Source organism: Lampetra planeri, chromosome 34, assembly GCF_965212315.1.
Source record: "Lampetra planeri chromosome 34, kcLamPlan1.2.h2, whole genome shotgun sequence".
Classification (NCBI taxonomy): domain Eukaryota; kingdom Metazoa; phylum Chordata; class Hyperoartia; order Petromyzontiformes; family Petromyzontidae; genus Lampetra; species Lampetra planeri.
This window is the reverse complement of record NC_136140.1, coordinates 8632659-8651725: the sequence shown is the minus strand read 5'-3', so window position 1 is coordinate 8651725 and position 19067 is coordinate 8632659. Positions and strand designations below refer to the sequence as shown.

The 19067-nt window shown below is 46.6% G+C and overlaps 1 protein-coding gene across 2 annotated transcripts in view; it reads right to left on the bottom strand.

The window, feature by feature from the left end:
• The window catches only part of PLXND1 (plexin D1), a 108710-nt gene that overhangs the window by 80468 nt on the left and 9175 nt on the right, over positions 1 to 19067 (bottom strand). For both annotated transcript variants that reach the window (XM_078610662.1, XM_078610663.1), the window contains exons 3-11: positions 18492 to 18626; positions 17015 to 17115; positions 14283 to 14412; positions 13310 to 13469; positions 11320 to 11428; positions 7710 to 7815; positions 4701 to 4811; positions 2029 to 2124; positions 254 to 344 (exon numbers count right to left, since the gene is read on the bottom strand). In XM_078610662.1, coding sequence (XP_078466788.1) covers positions 254 to 344; positions 2029 to 2124; positions 4701 to 4811; positions 7710 to 7815; positions 11320 to 11428; positions 13310 to 13469; positions 14283 to 14412; positions 17015 to 17115; positions 18492 to 18626 — 1039 coding nt within the window. The remainder of the gene's footprint in view (positions 1 to 253; positions 345 to 2028; positions 2125 to 4700; positions 4812 to 7709; positions 7816 to 11319; positions 11429 to 13309; positions 13470 to 14282; positions 14413 to 17014; positions 17116 to 18491; positions 18627 to 19067) is intronic.

Below are 19067 nucleotides of genomic sequence, written 5' to 3'. Positions count from 1 at the left end.
ACATAATGTGGCTGTTGACGGTGGTAAAAATGCAGCTGCTGATTGTGGTGATGAAAATAGCCATCATGATGATGATGATGGTAATAACATTGAAGGCAAGGATGATGATACAATTGACAATGATGATATGGCTACTGCTACTGGTGCTGATGGCGATGCTGATGGTAAGAATGGTGCGGATTTTGCTGCTGTTGACGCTGCCGAGAATCACGCTTGAGTGTTTTTTTGTTAATGTCGGTGTACCGCAGCAAACCTTGTATGTTATCTGGGTTGTCAACTGAAGCACCGTTGCTCTTCCAAGCCAAGTTCACCGGAAATATTTCCGATATCATATTGGTTGTCAGCTGCAACACAGCGAAGAGAACGTCATGGTCACAATTCACACGCAAGAATGAAGACCCCACGTACCATCAACCCCACGTACCGTCAACAGCTCTCTGACGTCCAGGCAATGCATCAGCATCGGTGCCAACTGATATTTTGCTGTTAATTATTCGAAGAACCACTTGTGTATACATTTGAACGTCACTTATCCGCCCAGACCAATGAACTGCCCATACCCAGCTTATTTTAGTCGGTAACCCCCCCCCCCCCCCATCAGCTATCCAATTCAATCCCTCTTAACTTGGTTATTGATGGTTGGAACGTCTATCAAGACCATGAGATCAACAAACTTTATCCTTACAGCCCCATGTCAACAGAACCCTAAATAACCTCTTTTCTTTCCACCTGAGAAACACATCTTGGCTCCAACACATCCTTAACACTGCAGACACTGAAAGAGCAATCCACGCGTTTGTTTTCTACTGTATTGAATACTGTAGTGCCCTGATTTTTGAAACCCCGAGGAAACTCCTGCACAGTCTGTGGTGCGTTCAAAACGCGGTGGCCAGGTTGCTAACTGCTCACACCTTTCAAGGATTACATCACACCTGTCCCTTCATCGGCTCCCTGTCCGTAGCCGTAGTCATTTTAACATTTCCTTGCCGGTGTTCAAGCACTTAAATGGACTTGGTCCTCCTTGCATGACCTTCTTCGGCCACGTATAACGGTTCTCAGATTGTTGTTTGCTCACTCTCACCACGGTCTCGGCGCCTTCGCAATTGTGGCACCTGAACTGTGAAGCTCTTTGACCTTCCGAGGTCAGGGGACTACGCAGACACGTTACAAACCTTCAAATCTCGACTAAAAACGTATACGTGTATGATGGCTTTCTCTCTCTAGTTATTTGCAAACGTCTTTCTCACTTCGTCTTTCCTTGGTTGTTGTTCAACTATTTCCACCTTGCCACGCATAATGCCCTGAGAATTATTGTTTAAGGGCGCTAATTCTGATTATCAGTGTCTGTGCACGGTGTATCTGTCATTTCCTGCAGATGGTCACAAATCCAACCTTTTTACAATAATAATAATAATAATGCAATTTATAACGCGCGCAAATTTGCGGACGTAACGGCCGCAACTCAGAGGCGCGGAGCCAAGCTCAGAGTCACTCAGTCGCGTGTTCTAAATCTCGCGGACGCTCACTTAAGTCTAACGCACCGTAAACAGCATTTCACGTCTCGACAGGTTTTCACTTCACTTTTGTCATTTCCTCCGGATGTTCGCGTGTACAGTCTGCGACCGTTTCACATATCCGCCTGCATCTCAGTCCCCAGCGAGTAAGCTACGCGACGTTTAATCCTAGTTGAACACGTAGGTTGTCGCGACCAAAGTTATTCATAATAATTAACCCCCCTCTGGTTACCGACATTTTGCGTTTTTTTTTTTTAAAGACCGGAACCAAGAAGACTTCTTCACAATTGTGGCAAAATGGCCTGATGAAGCCGGTTGTAGTTACAAGCAGCGAAACGTAGTAGTTAAATTGTAAATGTTGTGGGTTTACTCCAACACACCGGTGTGCTGAAGTCGTAAATAGTTTTGCTCACGTGACAAATCCTACTGGGTGTGTGGGGTGGTGGTGGCTTAACGACAACATTTATATTCACGTTATAACCTTACTTGGGGGCACCTGACGTACGGGGCTCACCTTTACGGGAGAACATTTGATGGTGTCTGCGTCGACCCATTCTGCATCTACGATGATTTTCGTCCCAATCTTGCACACAAGCTTCACATTCTTGTCCTGCAAAGAGGCACGCCCATTCATTAAAAAAACTTCCTTTTTAGCTGCAACTATTTATTTCAAGGGAACACCTGAGAAATTATTAGAAGCATAGTGATCTATCCACCCATTCATACGTATTTATTTTTCGATATGAATCCAAATAACACAAAATGGCTGAGGCAATTAAATATTTTATTTCTGGGACACTATTTTTTCCAGGGGTGTTACTTAACTCCGCGACTGGGGCCCCAATCAATCTGAAATCAGTGCCACTCCGCGATGTCGAAACGCAGCGAGGACCATGATTGCGCTGAGACCCTGAACGCTCGCGGCACGCACCATAGTGGTGCATCGTGTACACCATAGTAGTGGTGCATCGTGTACACCATAGTGGTGGTGCATCGTGAGTACAGCTCGTCGAGATGAGTCGATTGCCGCATCGCCGACCATCAACAGACTAAACGTGACTGCATCACGGACATTATGCGAGAGCCGGGCTACTATGGTACCCCCCCCCCCCCCCCCCGGGGTACCGCCATAAGGTTCATATATGCCAAAGGGGTAATGATTTCAACACTGAACTTTTGATCCAAAGGCCTCTGCTTCGATATCCCGGCACGGCAGTTGAAACAAGGGTGCAAGTTTCTTAGATCCCCCCCCCACCCCGCCTCTTGTCTGCCCAGCGGCACACGTGGGTACATGGCAGCCGTTCAGTCGGCACGTGGCATGCGGTGGGGTAAAGTGTGGACACTGCCACCTGTCACAAAACATATTTGACAGCGAGGACGAGTTGGCAAAAAAAAACATTGTAAAGGGCCTCTCTAGAGCTCCCAGTGGAGGCCCTTCCACCAGCAGTCGTGCCAGCAAAGTGCAATTGCAGGGGCTGCACCTTCAGTTTGTGTGTGTGTAATGGGTTTTGCATCACCCCTTGCAGCCACGAGAGGGGCCTCAACATGTAAATTGAGAAACTGAACAAAGATAACAATTCACAGAATCTATGCACTTGCGTCAAAGTGGGGGAAGATGAGGTGAGGGAGAAGGGGGAGGCGGGGGTGTATCATTTCACTCCAATGAATAACAGACGTGAGAGCTCTTTGTCGAGAAAAAAAAGAAACCGCTGAGTTACTGAGTAACTATCAAAATTTGGGATTAGTCACGATGGCAATTTGTGGGCGATGGCCCACGCCTGCTAACGGTGCCGCGGTGTGTGTGGTTAATGTCCCCCTACGGCGTTGGCAATAAACCCACAACAGCCAGTGGGCGGCTGCGGATATCGCAATGTTGACCCAAGAGCAATTACTGTACACATCGGGAGTGAGCGGCTCCGACTGCTGGTCTACGCGCTTAGTCCGAGACCATACGCAGCTGCTAAGCTGTCACATCAAACGGGAAAATAACGCCGAATGAACAGCTACCGGAGGCGGCGGACAGTTAAAGGGCTCTTGTGGGAGTATTCGTATGAAGATGGGTCAAGATTAAGGACGAGCTATGTCTGCAGTGAGAGCAGATGCTGCTGGCAGGCGCTGGTGGGTGGACTGGGATTGGACCCTTTCCCACCGCACAGTCTGCAGTGGGCACGTGGTGAATGCGTTGTGAGAAATCAGATCTCTTTAACATTGTAATAGGTCGTAAATCTAACGCATGATTCTCTTAACTGTGGTCTTCATTGCCAGAGCCCAGCTGGGTTCAGAGAGGATTCTTAATTTAATTTTTCCAGGCCCAAGCACTTTGGGTTGTTAGTTGGTTGTTTGATTACATCTGGAAACAGTGGGATGTTGAATCTCCAGTCACTTGCTCACTGGCAGTCAGTCGCCCCCTTATCACCGTTGTTTCCCTTCTCGCATGGCTTGTGAACTTCACTCGTTGATTTATCCACCCATGTTGAGGATTCAGGATAGAAGACGCGACTGTTTCGTGTCATCCATAAAGTATGCAACCGCCAAACTGTAGATCACAACAGCACTTCTCTTCCTGCTTCCCACGCACTGCTCCACTTTGGAATTCTCTCCCATCGCCTCCTTTCTTGAGCTAGTATAATAACATCGCTCAATTAAAACAACGTGTTTACCACCCACCTCCCGTTCAGGATGGACACACAGATGGACAGATAGACAGACAGAGATGGACAAACGGATGGACAGATCGAGCTAATGCCTAAATGTTTTTTTATTGACTTAGTTTCTAACGTCAACAGGAAATGTATACTAAATTTGGGTTCATATTGGTTCACATCTTTACAGGATTTAAAACAAAAAAAATATGTATTTCAGAAGCGTCCTGGCCACAAATGATAGCTCAACGAAGTGGATTATCACGTGGACATTTACAGCGCGCCAAATACTCTAAAACGCAAGTTGATTCTAACATGCAAACTTCAAATATACAGGTGTCAGGGTCGAGATCGAACCCGCGACCTCCTATATACCAGGCGAGGTAGTGCACATCTCACCACCGTGGCACCCCATCATGCCCCTACCCCGCTATGAACAGACAGACGGACAGAGATGACGGACACATTCTTCCACCGTCCTGAGTCGAAACGCTGAAACAAGAGCCACGGGGTGTTGCCGAGTCTCCGGGCGGCAGTGGGGTACCTTGATGGCCTTGGTGTTGGTGGTGTTGAGGAAGAGGGATGTCGTGCTCCCACTCGCGGAGGGCTGCCCCGCGCTGGAAGAGGCCGTGATGCGGGGGCAAGCACTTGCATCCTGGCAGGAAATGGCAATCACGCAGTGCTTCGCCACGCCAAGACCGCGCCAAGCAGACGCACCGGCCGCACGAAGCGTCGGAACATCGCCGTCAATCAACGGCGTTGGTTGATCGCGCGCACTCGCGAAACTCCCTCGCTAATTTTTTTGCTAAAACTGATTTTTGTTTGTTTATTTGTTGTCCTTCCCCCGCACCTCCGATAACCACAGTTGGCAACGTACGGCACGAAAGAAGTTCAAGGTACTGTACCTACAATCCCTACCCGTAGGCGTCCAGGTCGCTATCTCCAGGGTTGCCAGAGCATGGCAGTACGCCAAGTGTGTTAATGTCCATCTGTATTCCATCTGTACGATGATTGAGTGTTTTAACCCCCCCGCCACCACCACCGCCACCCGCCCCCGTGGGTTTTTTCCAGGCCCTGCGGTTTCCTCCCACATGTAAAAACACTCGTGAATGGAGTTGGACAAACTTCCCAATGTAGGACTGTAGAGCTTGGGAAAATGTTGTGGCACCGGCCATGACTGCCTTCCTCACCAATCTGTGGTTTCCCGCGCCTCTGAATCATTCTCTCTCTCTCACTCAGAGGCGAACGAAAACTGTGAGCGCTGCACATTACAAATTATTAAATTGTTAAATATGATCCCACTAAGCAACGTAGCCCTGTCGTGATTTAACCTGTGACCTATTCAATCAACCTATTAAGTTTATTGAAACATTATTTGTATTTTCCCTATTTGTGCAGTTTTTTTTCGGTTTTGTTTTTCTGAGGAAAACATTTTCACTTGTGTAGGTGAGCATATAAATTGTCTGTCCTTCCCTTACATGAAATTTAGTGGTGGCTTTTTATGCAATGGAAAATTTAATCCAGACGGGTTTCTCATTCTCAGATGAAATACACATGGGTTGGCGGGTGTGTGCGTGTTCCTAGAAAAAAAGCAACACGCATGGCTGCCCAAGATTAAAAAGAAGAAGAAAACGGACGGAAACTCATGCAATTACATTGCAGACACTTTGACAATCAAAACATATGTGAATTATTAATAACAAATAATAGCGAAAATAATGTAAATTGTACCTTCACTCAATCCGCTGCTGAATGAAAGCATTCGCATGCATATCAGTCGTGGGCGATTTATTTCAACTCGATAGTAAGTCTTCTTGGTTCTTTCGGTAAAGTCACGTAGTAGGAGAATAATAAAATAATAAAAATAAAACATAATAAAATAATTCTCACAGGTGAGAATTCTCACAGGTGAGAATTACTTTATTAGGTGAGAATTCTCACCTGTGAGAATTATTTTATTATGTTTATTTTTATTATTTGATTATTCTCCTTTCTACGTGACTTTACCGAAAGAACCAAGAAGATGAATCCCTGCAGTCACGAAAGCTTTAAATCGAAATCGATAGTAAGTGTGTATTGGTGAGGTTATCCATTGTTTTAAATCAAACTAAAATTCAGTCAATGGACGGTGTTAATGATGATAGTTGTGAATATTTGTGCTCTCTTTTGTGGGTCTATTGTATTCATTCGAGTGTCCATACGCACCATTGGCAAGATTCGATTCTGCAAAAATAAAAATTGGCAATTTAGTTTTCGATTATTTGCCAGTAGTTCTAGCCTTCAAAATATACCTCTGGTAAACAAAACACTTTGTCACGTGTGACCAGTTAAAGATTTGAGAGAGGTCAGAAGTTTAATCGGCGGAGCGGTGGAGCGGAAGTCTGAGCACTGTGCCGTGAATGCAGACAGTTTTAACTTGATTCGTAGCAATGGTTAACATCAGTGTCGAGTGATCATCATAGCAACATGCGTTTAGACTATTCAGATAATTTTGCTGCTTTAAATGTCCAAATGATGCGCCACTTTGTTGAGCTATCATTTGTGGGCAGGTCGCTTTTGAAAAATAAGTTCATACCTCGGTGGGCTTTGTCTGGTAGGATGAGGAGGGTTCAGTGTTGTATTTGTTTGTGTTTGGGTGATTTGTTTACCTTTCTTGTACTCTGTACTCCTATCGTGTTTTTGTACTGTTTGTTGTTGTAACGTTCTTACCCCGTGCCCCGACTGGACATCTGTGAAAAATAGCTTTACATCTCATCAGATTCCTCCTGCAGTCTAAATAAATATTCTCACTGATTCTGGTCCTGGTCCCGGGCCCCCCTCTCCCGTTCCTTATCAACCCGTACGCTGACCAACGTGGTGAAGTATAGTCAAACAACTCTCAAGACCGACACGACTTGCATCCCACTGGGATTTTTGCACACAGTGTTGGTGTATGGTGCTTTTTCTGCAATATTTTGGATTTTCTGTTTGCACATAGTCACTTTAAGATGTTTTTTTGTTCAAGAGCCGAATGGCTCACAGGGCTATACCTAATAAATGAAACTTGAACGACGTCTGACAAGGCTTTCATCCAGCAGGGGATTGACAAAGGGCTGTGTAATTATTAATGATTAGGTTACTTATTAGACTTGCTTGCCTAGTTTGTGTGTTTTTTAAAACTTTTCTCTTTCTCCCTCAGTGAAGCAAAGTGAATGGCCAAAACGGCAGCCAAAAGAGAGAGATACTGCACCGGCAATCGCGGTAATCGATGCACACTCGCGTCATTACCGACATATCTGGGTTACTTAAGCATTTATTGCTTCTTCAGAATGACCACTTAGCCGAATCCAGCAAAGAAAGCTTCAACAGCAGATAAACCGTTTGGCGAGTTCTCACCGTGACTCAACTCGTTCAAATGGGCAGCCCTCTGTGATATTTCTTTGCAGCGGTGGCCATTAATGGCGTTCTAAAGTAATTTCGGCAAAAAGCAGATCGGCGCGGCATTCGTGCACTTAGACGTATCGGCGGCGATAAAGCGCGGCGCGCGCAGCCTCATCATCCTCGTGTTACGTACCGTAACCACGTTACTGACGTCGGAGCACTGCGACGGCGCGGACACGCAGCTGTGCTCGCCGGCGCACCAGTGGCAGGCCCATCTTCTGTCCGTGCAGCTGGTGCAACTGCTCGTGGTGGCAAAGCAACAAAAAAAAAGGAAAAGGCGCATCGACGCAAACGGTTGGGCGCGACGCGGTCCAGGCCGGGTCACGCGGCGAGGTGGCAACGCGAGCTGAGCGGTTGGCGTCGCTATTTCGCCGGCATTGTTGCACGGATTCGCGGTTGGATACCGGGCGACCACCCTGGTTAATACTGCGGGCGTGTTGGCCGCGAATGCGCGCCGTCCATAGGCGGAGTTTGGCTTCTATATTTTGGGGGGCAGGCGGGCGGGCGGGTAGGGGTTCGCTTTGTCCCTCACATTAGGAATCCCGGGTGAATATAACTTCATTTTGTTTTATCTGAATTGTAAACTACTGAAAATAATTGTATAAAGGTGCCCATTTTGGTCGGAGTGTCGCCCCCCGCCCCCGTGCAAACTCCGTCCACGGCACCGTCCCTGCGAGTTGTGGACGTCACGGATCCCGCGACGTTGTTTGACGTTGTGTGAACAAGCGTAGGCCATGCGCGCTGGCGTCACGCTCAAAATAAATGTACCAGCAAGTCAACAACTTGACTAATTACTTCATTTGGTTACCCCCCCCCCCAACTGGCAGACTATACCCCCCATCTGTGAAACATAGCGCCTTTGTGGTAACCGTATGCTATGAGAATGGTGTGATTGCCAAATGTACGAATAATTCTCGTTGTTGTTGTTATTAGTAGCATATGGTCACTCGACACATCACCCCACTTGTAGCAGGCCAAGTGGTGGCTGAGACACAAAGAAGCTGTTGCCTCTACGACTGCTGCCTCTTTCCAATCTCCGTGTCTCACGCTGGCAGCAGATGACATACAACAAACATCAGTTGGAAGCAGCGTTCAAAGTGGTTTGAAAAGCGCCAATATGCCCGGAAGAAATATACACCCATGTAAGAGCATTCTCTTCAAAATCATCATCGTCATCATCTCAGCCATGTCCTATCCACTTCTGATCGAAGGTCTGCACCGATACCGCATGATCCTGCAATGTAACAATCCGCCTAGCACAGTCGGTACAGGCTGATTTCATCACTCCAACTCATCAATGGACATCTTTCCTGATGCGTTCCATTCGTAAGCTGCGACTCCCATCATTCATGTTCCCCACCGACGGCCATCGACCCTTCTAACAGTGCATTACATACTGCATAGCGGTATGAGTGACGTTTCTGTACTTTGCATACTACGTAAAATTATTCTCACGCGTTCAAATCATATATTGGCCGCCTTACAAAAGGTCATTTTTTTTGATAATTGGTTCTTTACCCTTCTATCTGGCAACAAAACTGACACCATTTTACAAGGAGTCATGTTTGCATAGACCGCAATACCTGCAGTCATAATGCAAACAAAAGAACATAACTCTGATAATGTGCACTGTCCTTAAAGTTGATTGATCCACACCCGAGACAGCTTTCCTTAGAGCCTAGTCTCATATGGGTTGGACCAGATGACGCCAAAAGGCGCCTTTTGGCGTCATCTGGTCCAACCCATATGAGACTAGGCTCTAAGGAAAGCTGTCTCGGGTGTGGACCAATCAACTTTAAGGACAGTGCACATTATCAGAGTTATGTTCTTTTGTTTGCATTATGACTGCAGGTATTGCGGTCTATGCAAACATGACTCCTTGTAAAAAGGTGTCAGTTTTGTTGCCAGATAGAAGGGTAAAGAACCAATTATCATATTTTTACTGGCAAATGAGGTTCCCATAGTGTAGATGCTTGCCCCGAGCTCTCATACTCTGATGGTGCATTGTCCTTGAGTTGTGCGCCTTTTGGCGTCATCTGGTCCAACCCATATGAGACTAGGCTCTAAGGAAAGCTGTCTCGGGTGTGGACCAATCAACTTTAAGGACAGTGCACATTATCAGAGTTATGTTCTTTTGTTTGCATTATGACTGCAGGTATTGCGGTCTATGCAAACATGACTCCTTGTAAAAAGGTGTCAGTTTTGTTGCCAGATAGAAGGGTAAAGAACCAATTATCATATTTTTACTGGCAAATGAGGTTCCCATAGTGTAGATGCTTGCCCCGAGCTCTCATACTCTGATGGTGCATTGTCCTTGAGTTGTGCGCCTTTTGGCGTCATCTGGTCCAACCCATATGAGACTAGGCTCTAAGGAAAGCTGTCTCGGGTGTGGACCAATCAACTTTAAGGACAGTGCACATTATCAGAGTTATGTTCTTTTGTTTGCATTATGACTGCAGGTATTGCGGTCTATGCAAACATGACTCCTTGTAAAAAGGTGTCAGTTTTGTTGCCAGATAGAAGGGTAAAGAACCAATTATCATATTTTTACTGGCAAATGAGGTTCCCATAGTGTAGATGCTTGCCCCGAGCTCTCATACTCTGATGGTGCATTGTCCTTGAGTTGTGCGCCTTTTGGCGTCATCTGGTCCAACCCATATGAGACTAGGCTCTAAGGAAAGCTGTCTCGGGTGTGGACCAATCAACTTTAAGGACAGTGCACATTATCAGAGTTATGTTCTTTTGTTTGCATTATGACTGCAGGTATTGCGGTCTATGCAAACATGACTCCTTGTAAAAAGGTGTCAGTTTTGTTGCCAGATAGAAGGGTAAAGAACCAATTATCATATTTTTACTGGCAAATGAGGTTCCCATAGTGTAGATGCTTGCCCCGAGCTCTCATACTCTGATGGTGCATTGTCCTTGAGTTGTGCGCCTTTTGGCGTCATCTGGTCCAACCCATATGAGACTAGGCTCTAAGGAAAGCTGTCTCGGGTGTGGACCAATCAACTTTAAGGACAGTGCACATTATCAGAGTTATGTTCTTTTGTTTGCATTATGACTGCAGGTATTGCGGTCTATGCAAACATGACTCCTTGTAAAAAGGTGTCAGTTTTGTTGCCAGATAGAAGGGTAAAGAACCAATTATCATATTTTTACTGGCAAATGAGGTTCCCATAGTGTAATTTTTTTTGCCAGGCAAAAGAGGAGCAGGTACGATGTTTCACAGCCGTATAGCATATAGACTGGCACGGCCCACGCATTTTCATGGGATACACGGCCCGGGGTGCAAGGTGGGTAGGGTGGGTGATGATAAGCGCAACACCCTGTGAGGTGTGGGTGACGTCACTACAGGTTCACTCTCACTTGCGTGCCAACCAGCGAGTCAGTCAAAATGTTTTTTTTTTATATATGTAACGGTGTGATTTTCCCCAAATAGATGTTTTATTTCTTTTGCGGGCACGTCGTGACAACCGTTAATTTGTTTGTCCGCATGCATTACCGGCATGCGTTGCCCCACTCTAACAACGAGGTTGCAAGCTGCGACGTGCACACAATTCACGAGGTTGCACGTGTCACCATATAGGTGGGCTGTGGCGTAAGTGACGGTGAATTGAAAAACACGTTTTTTTTAAGAGAGAAAAAAGGACAACGCTTGCGAAAAAAAGGGGCAGATACCTAACAAGCAATAACAACCTCGACTAAAAAGAAAAGCAACTCGTTAAACAAGAAGTTGAACTTACGGAATGTTCACATGTATTGCTCCGATGTTTGAGCACTTGTAGAATGTCACGTTGCCTGACAGTATTCGGGTTTGGTTGTGCACCATGAAGACTGTCACCGTCCGGGAACCTGCGGTTGAGCGGGAAGCCACACGTTTCAGCGTTTCAGTTTGGCTACGCACAAGCAAACTGCTTTGTGACCGTTTGAGGAAATCCAGAATTGCGCTGGAATGTAGTCATCTAATGATCGACCAAAGGCTGGTGAATTAATATTTTTTTGTCTCGTTTTGTATTACTCATTTCTTCTATATTGTTTGTTCTGTTTCAAGTCTTCTTAAGATGTTAACTCCCTCGCTGGGCAGGTCGTGGGTTCGATCCAGACCCTGACGCCTGCTGTATATTTGGAGTTTGCATGTCTCTCCCCGTGGTAACATGAATTTTCTCCGGGTCCTGCGGTTTTTCCATCCGCATTTAGAAACGTGCTCTTTGAGTTTAACACGTGACCAATATCATACATAATAGAGGTTTTTGGGTTAGATCGCGTAAATATATAAATATGTCGTTAAAACCCGCCACCACCCGTGTGTTGGAGAGCTTGGCTGTACGAGTGACGAATTGGCACGTTCTGTTTAAAGTGACAACCCTTACTAGTTGGCTGTGTCGGGTGGTGGCGGGTTTTAACGACACATTTATATATTTACGCGATCAAACCCAAAAACCTCTATTATGGATGCTCTTTGAGTATTTGGCTGCTATACATGTCCACGTAATAAGCCACTTTGTTGAGCTATCATTTGTTGCCAGGTCGCTTCTGAAAAAGCGCTTTTTAGCTCAGTGGACATTAACTGGTAAAATACAAATAATTTTCAGTAATATCGTAGTGTTTCGTCTAAGCGTGATTGGATGCATGCACAATGAGCTTCAGATTTGGCCTTAGCCAATGAATTGTCACGTGACTTCTAAAGAGTGACGGTATATAACATCATCTCTCTTTCCACTGCTGGATGAAGGCCTCCGCACACTTTTCAGTCACGGAGGTTGTGTTACCATACTTCATCACAGGGCTGGTCAGTGCAGGCTGGGGGAGGGTATGCATCTCTACATGCATCTACGCCATGGTAGGGCACTAAGGCTTATACAAATACAGCGAGACTCTGCTTGCCCAAGCGTAAACGCACTCACACACTAACCCACAGGAGATGAGGCTCACAATCGACACTGTACGAATCCCAATTGCATGATCGCATTTCATTCCGCGGAGTGTCTAATGCTCGTGACCTTATTGATGTCAAGTTCAAGCAATTTGCATCGTGGCGTGCATCAAAAGCCAAAGGGATACTGAATATGATATTTATATTGACAGTGATCGAAGGTCAAGGCCTTGTACAGTTAGCATTGTACAGTCATCCCGGAGGAGCAAACGCGAACAGGAGCATCTGCGTCGTGGCACCTGCCCGATGGCAAATTCCCGCGAACCGTAAGTGAACAACGTGACACCAGATTAACCGTGGTGCATTGGGGTGGGGGGAGGGGCAAGCGCTGGTGGTCGACTGGTGGCCCTGGCACTGTCGGCTTCAGGTGTAGGCAACGTGGAAACGTTCCGAGATTCCTGGGAGGTGCAGCAATGTCAGGTCCTGAAGTCGGGTGGCTGTGATTGGCGGATGCGTGCACGTGAACTGCTCGCGCGACACCACCGAGGGCGCCTCGGTCTACATCGTAGGAGGCTGGGGTTGCCACCTGTCCTGGTTGTAATCACCAAATAAAACATCGGCACTCACATTGTAAATGTTGTGGGTTTACTCTCCACCACACCGGGAGTAACTGGCACGTTTTGTTCACTTGACAAACCTTACTAATTGGCATGTATGGGGTGTTGGCAGGTTTAACGACGTATTTATATTTACGCAATCTCACAAAAAAACGTTATTCTTGCGCCAGGGCCCAAGACTGCTCATGCCACGCGACTGCTCATGCCACGTGACTGTTCACGCCACGCGTCTGCTGGGCACACCTTCGTTTGAGGAGAGCTGAGAGAGGTTGGCGGGTGGTGGGAGGCTGCAGGCCAGCGTGGAGTTTACGTAGCTGAGCTTGGTTTTGGTCGCCTCATACTCACACCACAAGTCCAAGTCTTTGAGCTCAGGGACAAGGCCTGACACCTGAACCTTGACCTCCTGCAATCGCGCCAAGCATATCACGTACAGGCACACGTCGGTGTACAGAGGAGCACACAGAGAAAATCTCGCGCACACTCAAAGGTACGGAGAAATTTGCTCACCTCCGAAAAGCACGGTTGACTACGTACAGTGCGAAATCAGTTTAACATACATACATAGAGAAAGATATACATACAGAGAAAAGCATGCATACATACAAAGATAAACGTACACACACACACAGAAACTCACCCAAGTATGTGCAGACAGAGAAACTTACACAAACGTACAGAGAAACCGACACACGCACGTCTAAACTCCCCCACATGAAATTCATTCAGAGAATCTGACACACACAAAGACACCCACACAGAAACTCACATATACACACGTAGATAAAAAAAAAACACTCACAAAGTCTCACACATACAGAAATATAAAGGTTTGCATTTAATGGGCACTTACATGCCACAGCATCTCAAAGTGCCTTACATCTTATCACGATCATTACAATGCCAAACTGAAGTTTTTAAATTTGAGTGCGACGTTTCGCTGGTAATTACATCCAGCATCATTCAGCAATAGCCCGATGATGCTGTATGTAATTACCCGCCAATCGTCGCTGTCAGCAAATCAAGTGCAAGAACTTTCGTTTGATTTTTACAGAACTTCTTGTTAAACTATATATATATTTCTTCACCTACGTGACTTTACCAAAAGAACCAAAGAGTATGGGTCCTTACAGTCACGAAAACTTCAAATCTAGAATAAACTATAGGCGTCCACTTCAACACACAATCACTAGCTTAAGAACAATCACGTGGGGCTGACCTGCGGTCTCTCATCCGCGTTGATGTACGTGGTGGTAAACTCCAGAGTAGGACACAGAGTCATCCCAGAGCCAATGTCCACCCAGTGTGAGGCCACGCTGGAGTGAGGGCACCTATTTTGCAACGTGCATCTGTTTGCGCGCACACACAGCCACACACACACAGCCGTCATGCACGCAGAACGCCACGGTGGCCAGATGTTTACTACCTCGCCTGGTATGCAGGAGGTCGTGGGTTCGACCCCGACCATTATCCTATCTTAAAGGAATGTATATACCCCTGACCACGAGTCCATTCATCCCACAGTGACTTGCGCACAAACAGCATAACAAAGAGCGGCTTAATCGTATCTAATTCATTTATCCACCCAGCAGTATAACAAAAAGCAGTAATTGACCACTTCACAACTCCTCCTCCCCCGCTGCCCTTCCTGGCTCCTCCCCCCTTAACCACTATATAAGGTACAGATATTTTGCTGTGACGGTTTCACCTGAAGACGGAAGCTTGTGTTGCCTCCAAAACGTCGTGATTTTATTGTTTTAATTTTATTAATATTAATTTCATTTTTTACCTACGTGACTTTACCGAAAGAACTAAGAGAATGTATATAGTGCCTTAACCAAGGCGCTTTACAGATGATTAAGAACGGTGCTTATGAATGAAATGGTGGAGATTAGGTGAATAACATAGATGAGAGGAAGCAATGGGGCAACACTGTGTACGCGTGAATTTGTTGAAAGTGAAATTGGTGACAGTAAATGATGATGAATGGGGAATGAGTGATAGCCATATAATGAGAATGTGAAGAGGGAACGGTAGCGGTGGTGGTTATGAAGGGGAAATTAATGGGTTGCGGGGTGAGCTCGGGATAACAAGTGAGTTTTGGGTGAGGAGTGGAAACTGGTGAGCGAGGGTGACCGTTTAGAGTATTTGACCCTGATGCCTGCTATATATTTGGAGTTTGCATGTTCTCACGGTGGTGGCGTGGGTTTTTCTCTGGGTCCTCCGGTTTGCCCTCCGACATTTAGAAACGTGCGTTTTGAATTTTTGGCTGCTATACATTTGCACGCGATAAGCCACTCTGTTGAGCTATCATTTGTGGCCAGGTCGCTTCTGAAAAAGAGCTATGTAGCTCAGTGGGCCTTAGCTGGTAAAATAAATATATAGTTTATTTAGTTACCTTCCCATCATCCAGATGGAGATTTAAACGAGCCACACATGTTTAACAAGCCTGATTGCTGTCAAAACTGGTCCAGAGTTTGCTTGCTTTAAACGAATGCTGCTTGGTAAGATTGGTCTTGGAAAGCTGGTCGGATGATGGACTTAAGAGATATTTTTTAAATTGTAGAGGCAAAACGGAATTTAGATTATATTTGCTGTTTCCCATATCCGCCCCCCAGAAAAGCGTAACGAGATTGGATGCATACACGTAACATGTCCACTGTTGTTGCACTTCTCAAACAAAGTAATTGGGCAAAACATTCCAAAGCAGCCGCCCTCCTGAAAATATCTTGGAGGCATTCCTGGATAAATAAATAACATTTATAATTAGTGACTTCAAAACAATCCTTTGCAGCTGTAGTTTTGCTGTTCAAGCACACAGCAACGGTGAAAGGGAAATGTTCCTGGGGGAGTTTGAGATGCAACAGCTGTGCACTTCTGGCTACGGAGGATTCATGGGGGTCATCACTGCTAGATTTGAAGCTTTCGTGACTGCAAGGATTCATACTCTTAGGTTTTTTCGGTAAAGTCACGTAGGTAAAAAATACAATTAAAAGTTAATCAAAGTAATAATGGAAATAAAATAAAATAATAAATCACGACGTTTCGGAGGCAACACAAGTCTCCGTCATCAGGTGGGACCGTCACAGCTAAAATTACTGCATCAAGTGAGGACAATTCCAAAAGACCAGCCCTTAAATACAAGTTAAGGGGGGAGGGGCTTATCTGAATGTGGTAACCAGGGAATGGAACGTGGGGGTGGAGGGCGGGGCTACGTCTAGGACTACGTCCAGGACTTCATTTCACTCGTTGATCGTCTGGAACGCTGGCTGCTCGGCTGGCGTGGAGTAGGGATTATGTCAGCATAAAGCACTACTACCAGTGGCGTACGGAGCACACCTATTCACAGCAATGCTGTAGTGCTGTTATCCTGTGTCCTTGATTGGAGGTCATCCAATCAAGAGGTTTTGGTATCGAACGAGAGAATCAAGAGGACGGAAAACGAACGAGTCGGTCTTTCGGCAGGTTCGGAAATAAAGGATGAGGCCCGATGTCAACCTTGCCAAGAAGGCAACGTGACTGGCATGTTTTGTCAGAGGGGAGGGCTTACTGCGGGATGCTCTGGTGGGTAGGGTGATTGGTAAAAAAAATGTCTGGAGGTCGAAAGAGGAAGGCGCTGTTTGAAAGATTGCAAAGTGGGGAGGTGTCCTGGGAAATTCAACGGGAAGCACAAGATCTGACTGGTTGGAGGAAGAGTGGGTCACTTAGGAGAAAAACTCAAGAAGGATGTTCCTGTACTCCGATATGCACAAACCACCGCACGCATCACCATGGTTATCACGGGGACAAGGCAAGGCGGATGTCACGTCCCTGATTAGCGCGATTGGCTATGCACGGCGCAAAATAATAAATACATACTCCGAAAAGATTTCCCGGAACATCGTTCCGGACTGCTGCGGCTGAAACGAAAAACCGCGCCGCGCAGGAGGGCGGGAGAGGGTGCCGGCTCACCTGCCCAGCAGCGTGCACCAGCCGCAGTATGGGTCCCCGGCGTGCAGGCAGCTTGCGCACGAAGTGTGGTGGGCACACCGCGTCACCTTCACTCGCCCGATCTGCGGCGGGTAAGTGCAGGAAACGAGATCATTCACAGCGCTGTAGGACACCAGGGAACGCAGTCACCGTTCCGAAATTGGCACAGTCTGACTAACGGTGGGATTTGTATGTGCGTCTGTGTTTAGGTCGACTGAGCCTCAAATGAGTACCTGGTGCGGTATGTAAACATGACAACTAGGGAGACAAAGGCGGCCAGGGAGTGGTGCTAGCTACCCACCCCCTCGTGCGCCGTTCCAGCCTTCACAGTTGCTCACTAACAGCACTTTCTCAGAAGTTTGTTAAAAGGCTATAAGGGGGATCTTTGTCTTTCTATGTGCTGGGGAGCGAAAGCGCAGTGAGTAAGCACACTGCACAACACAACCCGGTTTCCCAAGTTCGATTCCCGCACATGGCAAACATCAGTGGCAAACATATACCAGTCCTCAGCCTCCGCTAAGTCGACTCAATCGTAAATGAGTACCTGGTGCAGTGTGTAAACATCAGCACTGGGGAGACAAAGGTGGCTGGAAGTGGTGCTAGCCACATCACCCCCTCGTGCATCGTGCTTGGAAACAGCACTGCCCCAATATCTAATGTAGGCGATAAGGTGAAAGTCGTCATTGAATTTGGTTGTGTTAATGTATGTGTGTGTGTGCGCTAACTCTAAATGTTGGTGTGTGTTGTGTGTTCATTGTGAATGTGTGTGTGCTGATTGTGTGTATGTGTGCACTGACTCTAAATGTTGGTGTGTGTTGTGTGTTCATTGTGAATGTGTGTGTGCTGATTGTGTGTATGTGCGTGCTGACTCTGTGAACGTGTGTGTTCATTGTGAATGTGTGTGTGTGCTGATTGTGTGTGTGTGTGTGCGCTGACTCTGTGAATGTGTGTGTTGTGAGTTCATTGTGAAAGTGTGTGTGTGCTAATTGTGTGTATGTGTGCGCTGACTCTGTGAATGTGTGTGTTGTGAGTTCATTGTGAATGTGTGTGTGTGCTGATTTTGTAAACGTGTGTGTTGTGAGTTCATTGCGAATGTGTGTGTGTGCTGATTGTGTTTGTGTTTGCGCTGACTCTGTGAACGTGTGTGTGTGTTGTGAGTTCATTGTGAATGTGTGTGTGTGCTGATTGTGTGTATGTGCACGCTGACTCTGTGAACGTGTGTGTTCATTGTGAATGTGTGTGTGTGTGCTGATTGTGTGTATGTGCGCGCTGACTCTGTGAACGAGTGTGTTGACCGTGCGTGCTAACCAGGGGGAGGAAAATGTTTGCAACCGTCCCTCGGCCACATCCATAGCCCACACAGCATGCGGGATTTATTATTCGTGAGAACGTCGGTTGGCGCGTGCAGTCGAGTGCAAGTCCTGCTGCCACGTGCCCGCACACCACACCACCCACGCACCTTGCTGGAGGTCATGACGTACAGGAAACTGTTGTCCGCCGGGTCAAAGAGCATGTTGGGGTGAACTGGGTTCCCGTAGTCGAGCAGCTCCGTGTCCATCACCTTCACGCCGCTGCCAGCGTCACCTTTGACTGCCTGGCGCACACCAAACGCAGTGCGTGTTCACTCCACTGTTGAATCAAGAAATGTTAACTACCTCGCCTGGTGTACACGAGGTCGTGGGTTCAATCCCGACTTTGACGCCTGTATATTTGGAGTTTGCATGTTCTCGCCCGCGAAAAATGTCCACGTGATAAGCCACTTCGTTGAGGTATCATTCGGTGGCCAGGTCGCTTCTGAAAAAGAGCGATATAGCTCAGTGGGGCCTTACCTGGTAAAATAAAAAGTTTTGTTTAATTTAATTGCCCGCGAAGGCAGATCCACGAAGTCAGATCCACGCTTGAAATATGTGCGTGCTCGTTATCCTAATCACGAAGTGGCATTGTATTTGTGCACGATGTGTCAGCCAATTAGAGGCTGTAGTTCTAATAAAAAACACATTTTCCACCTTCCTTGATAGAAGATAAATGTTCATTA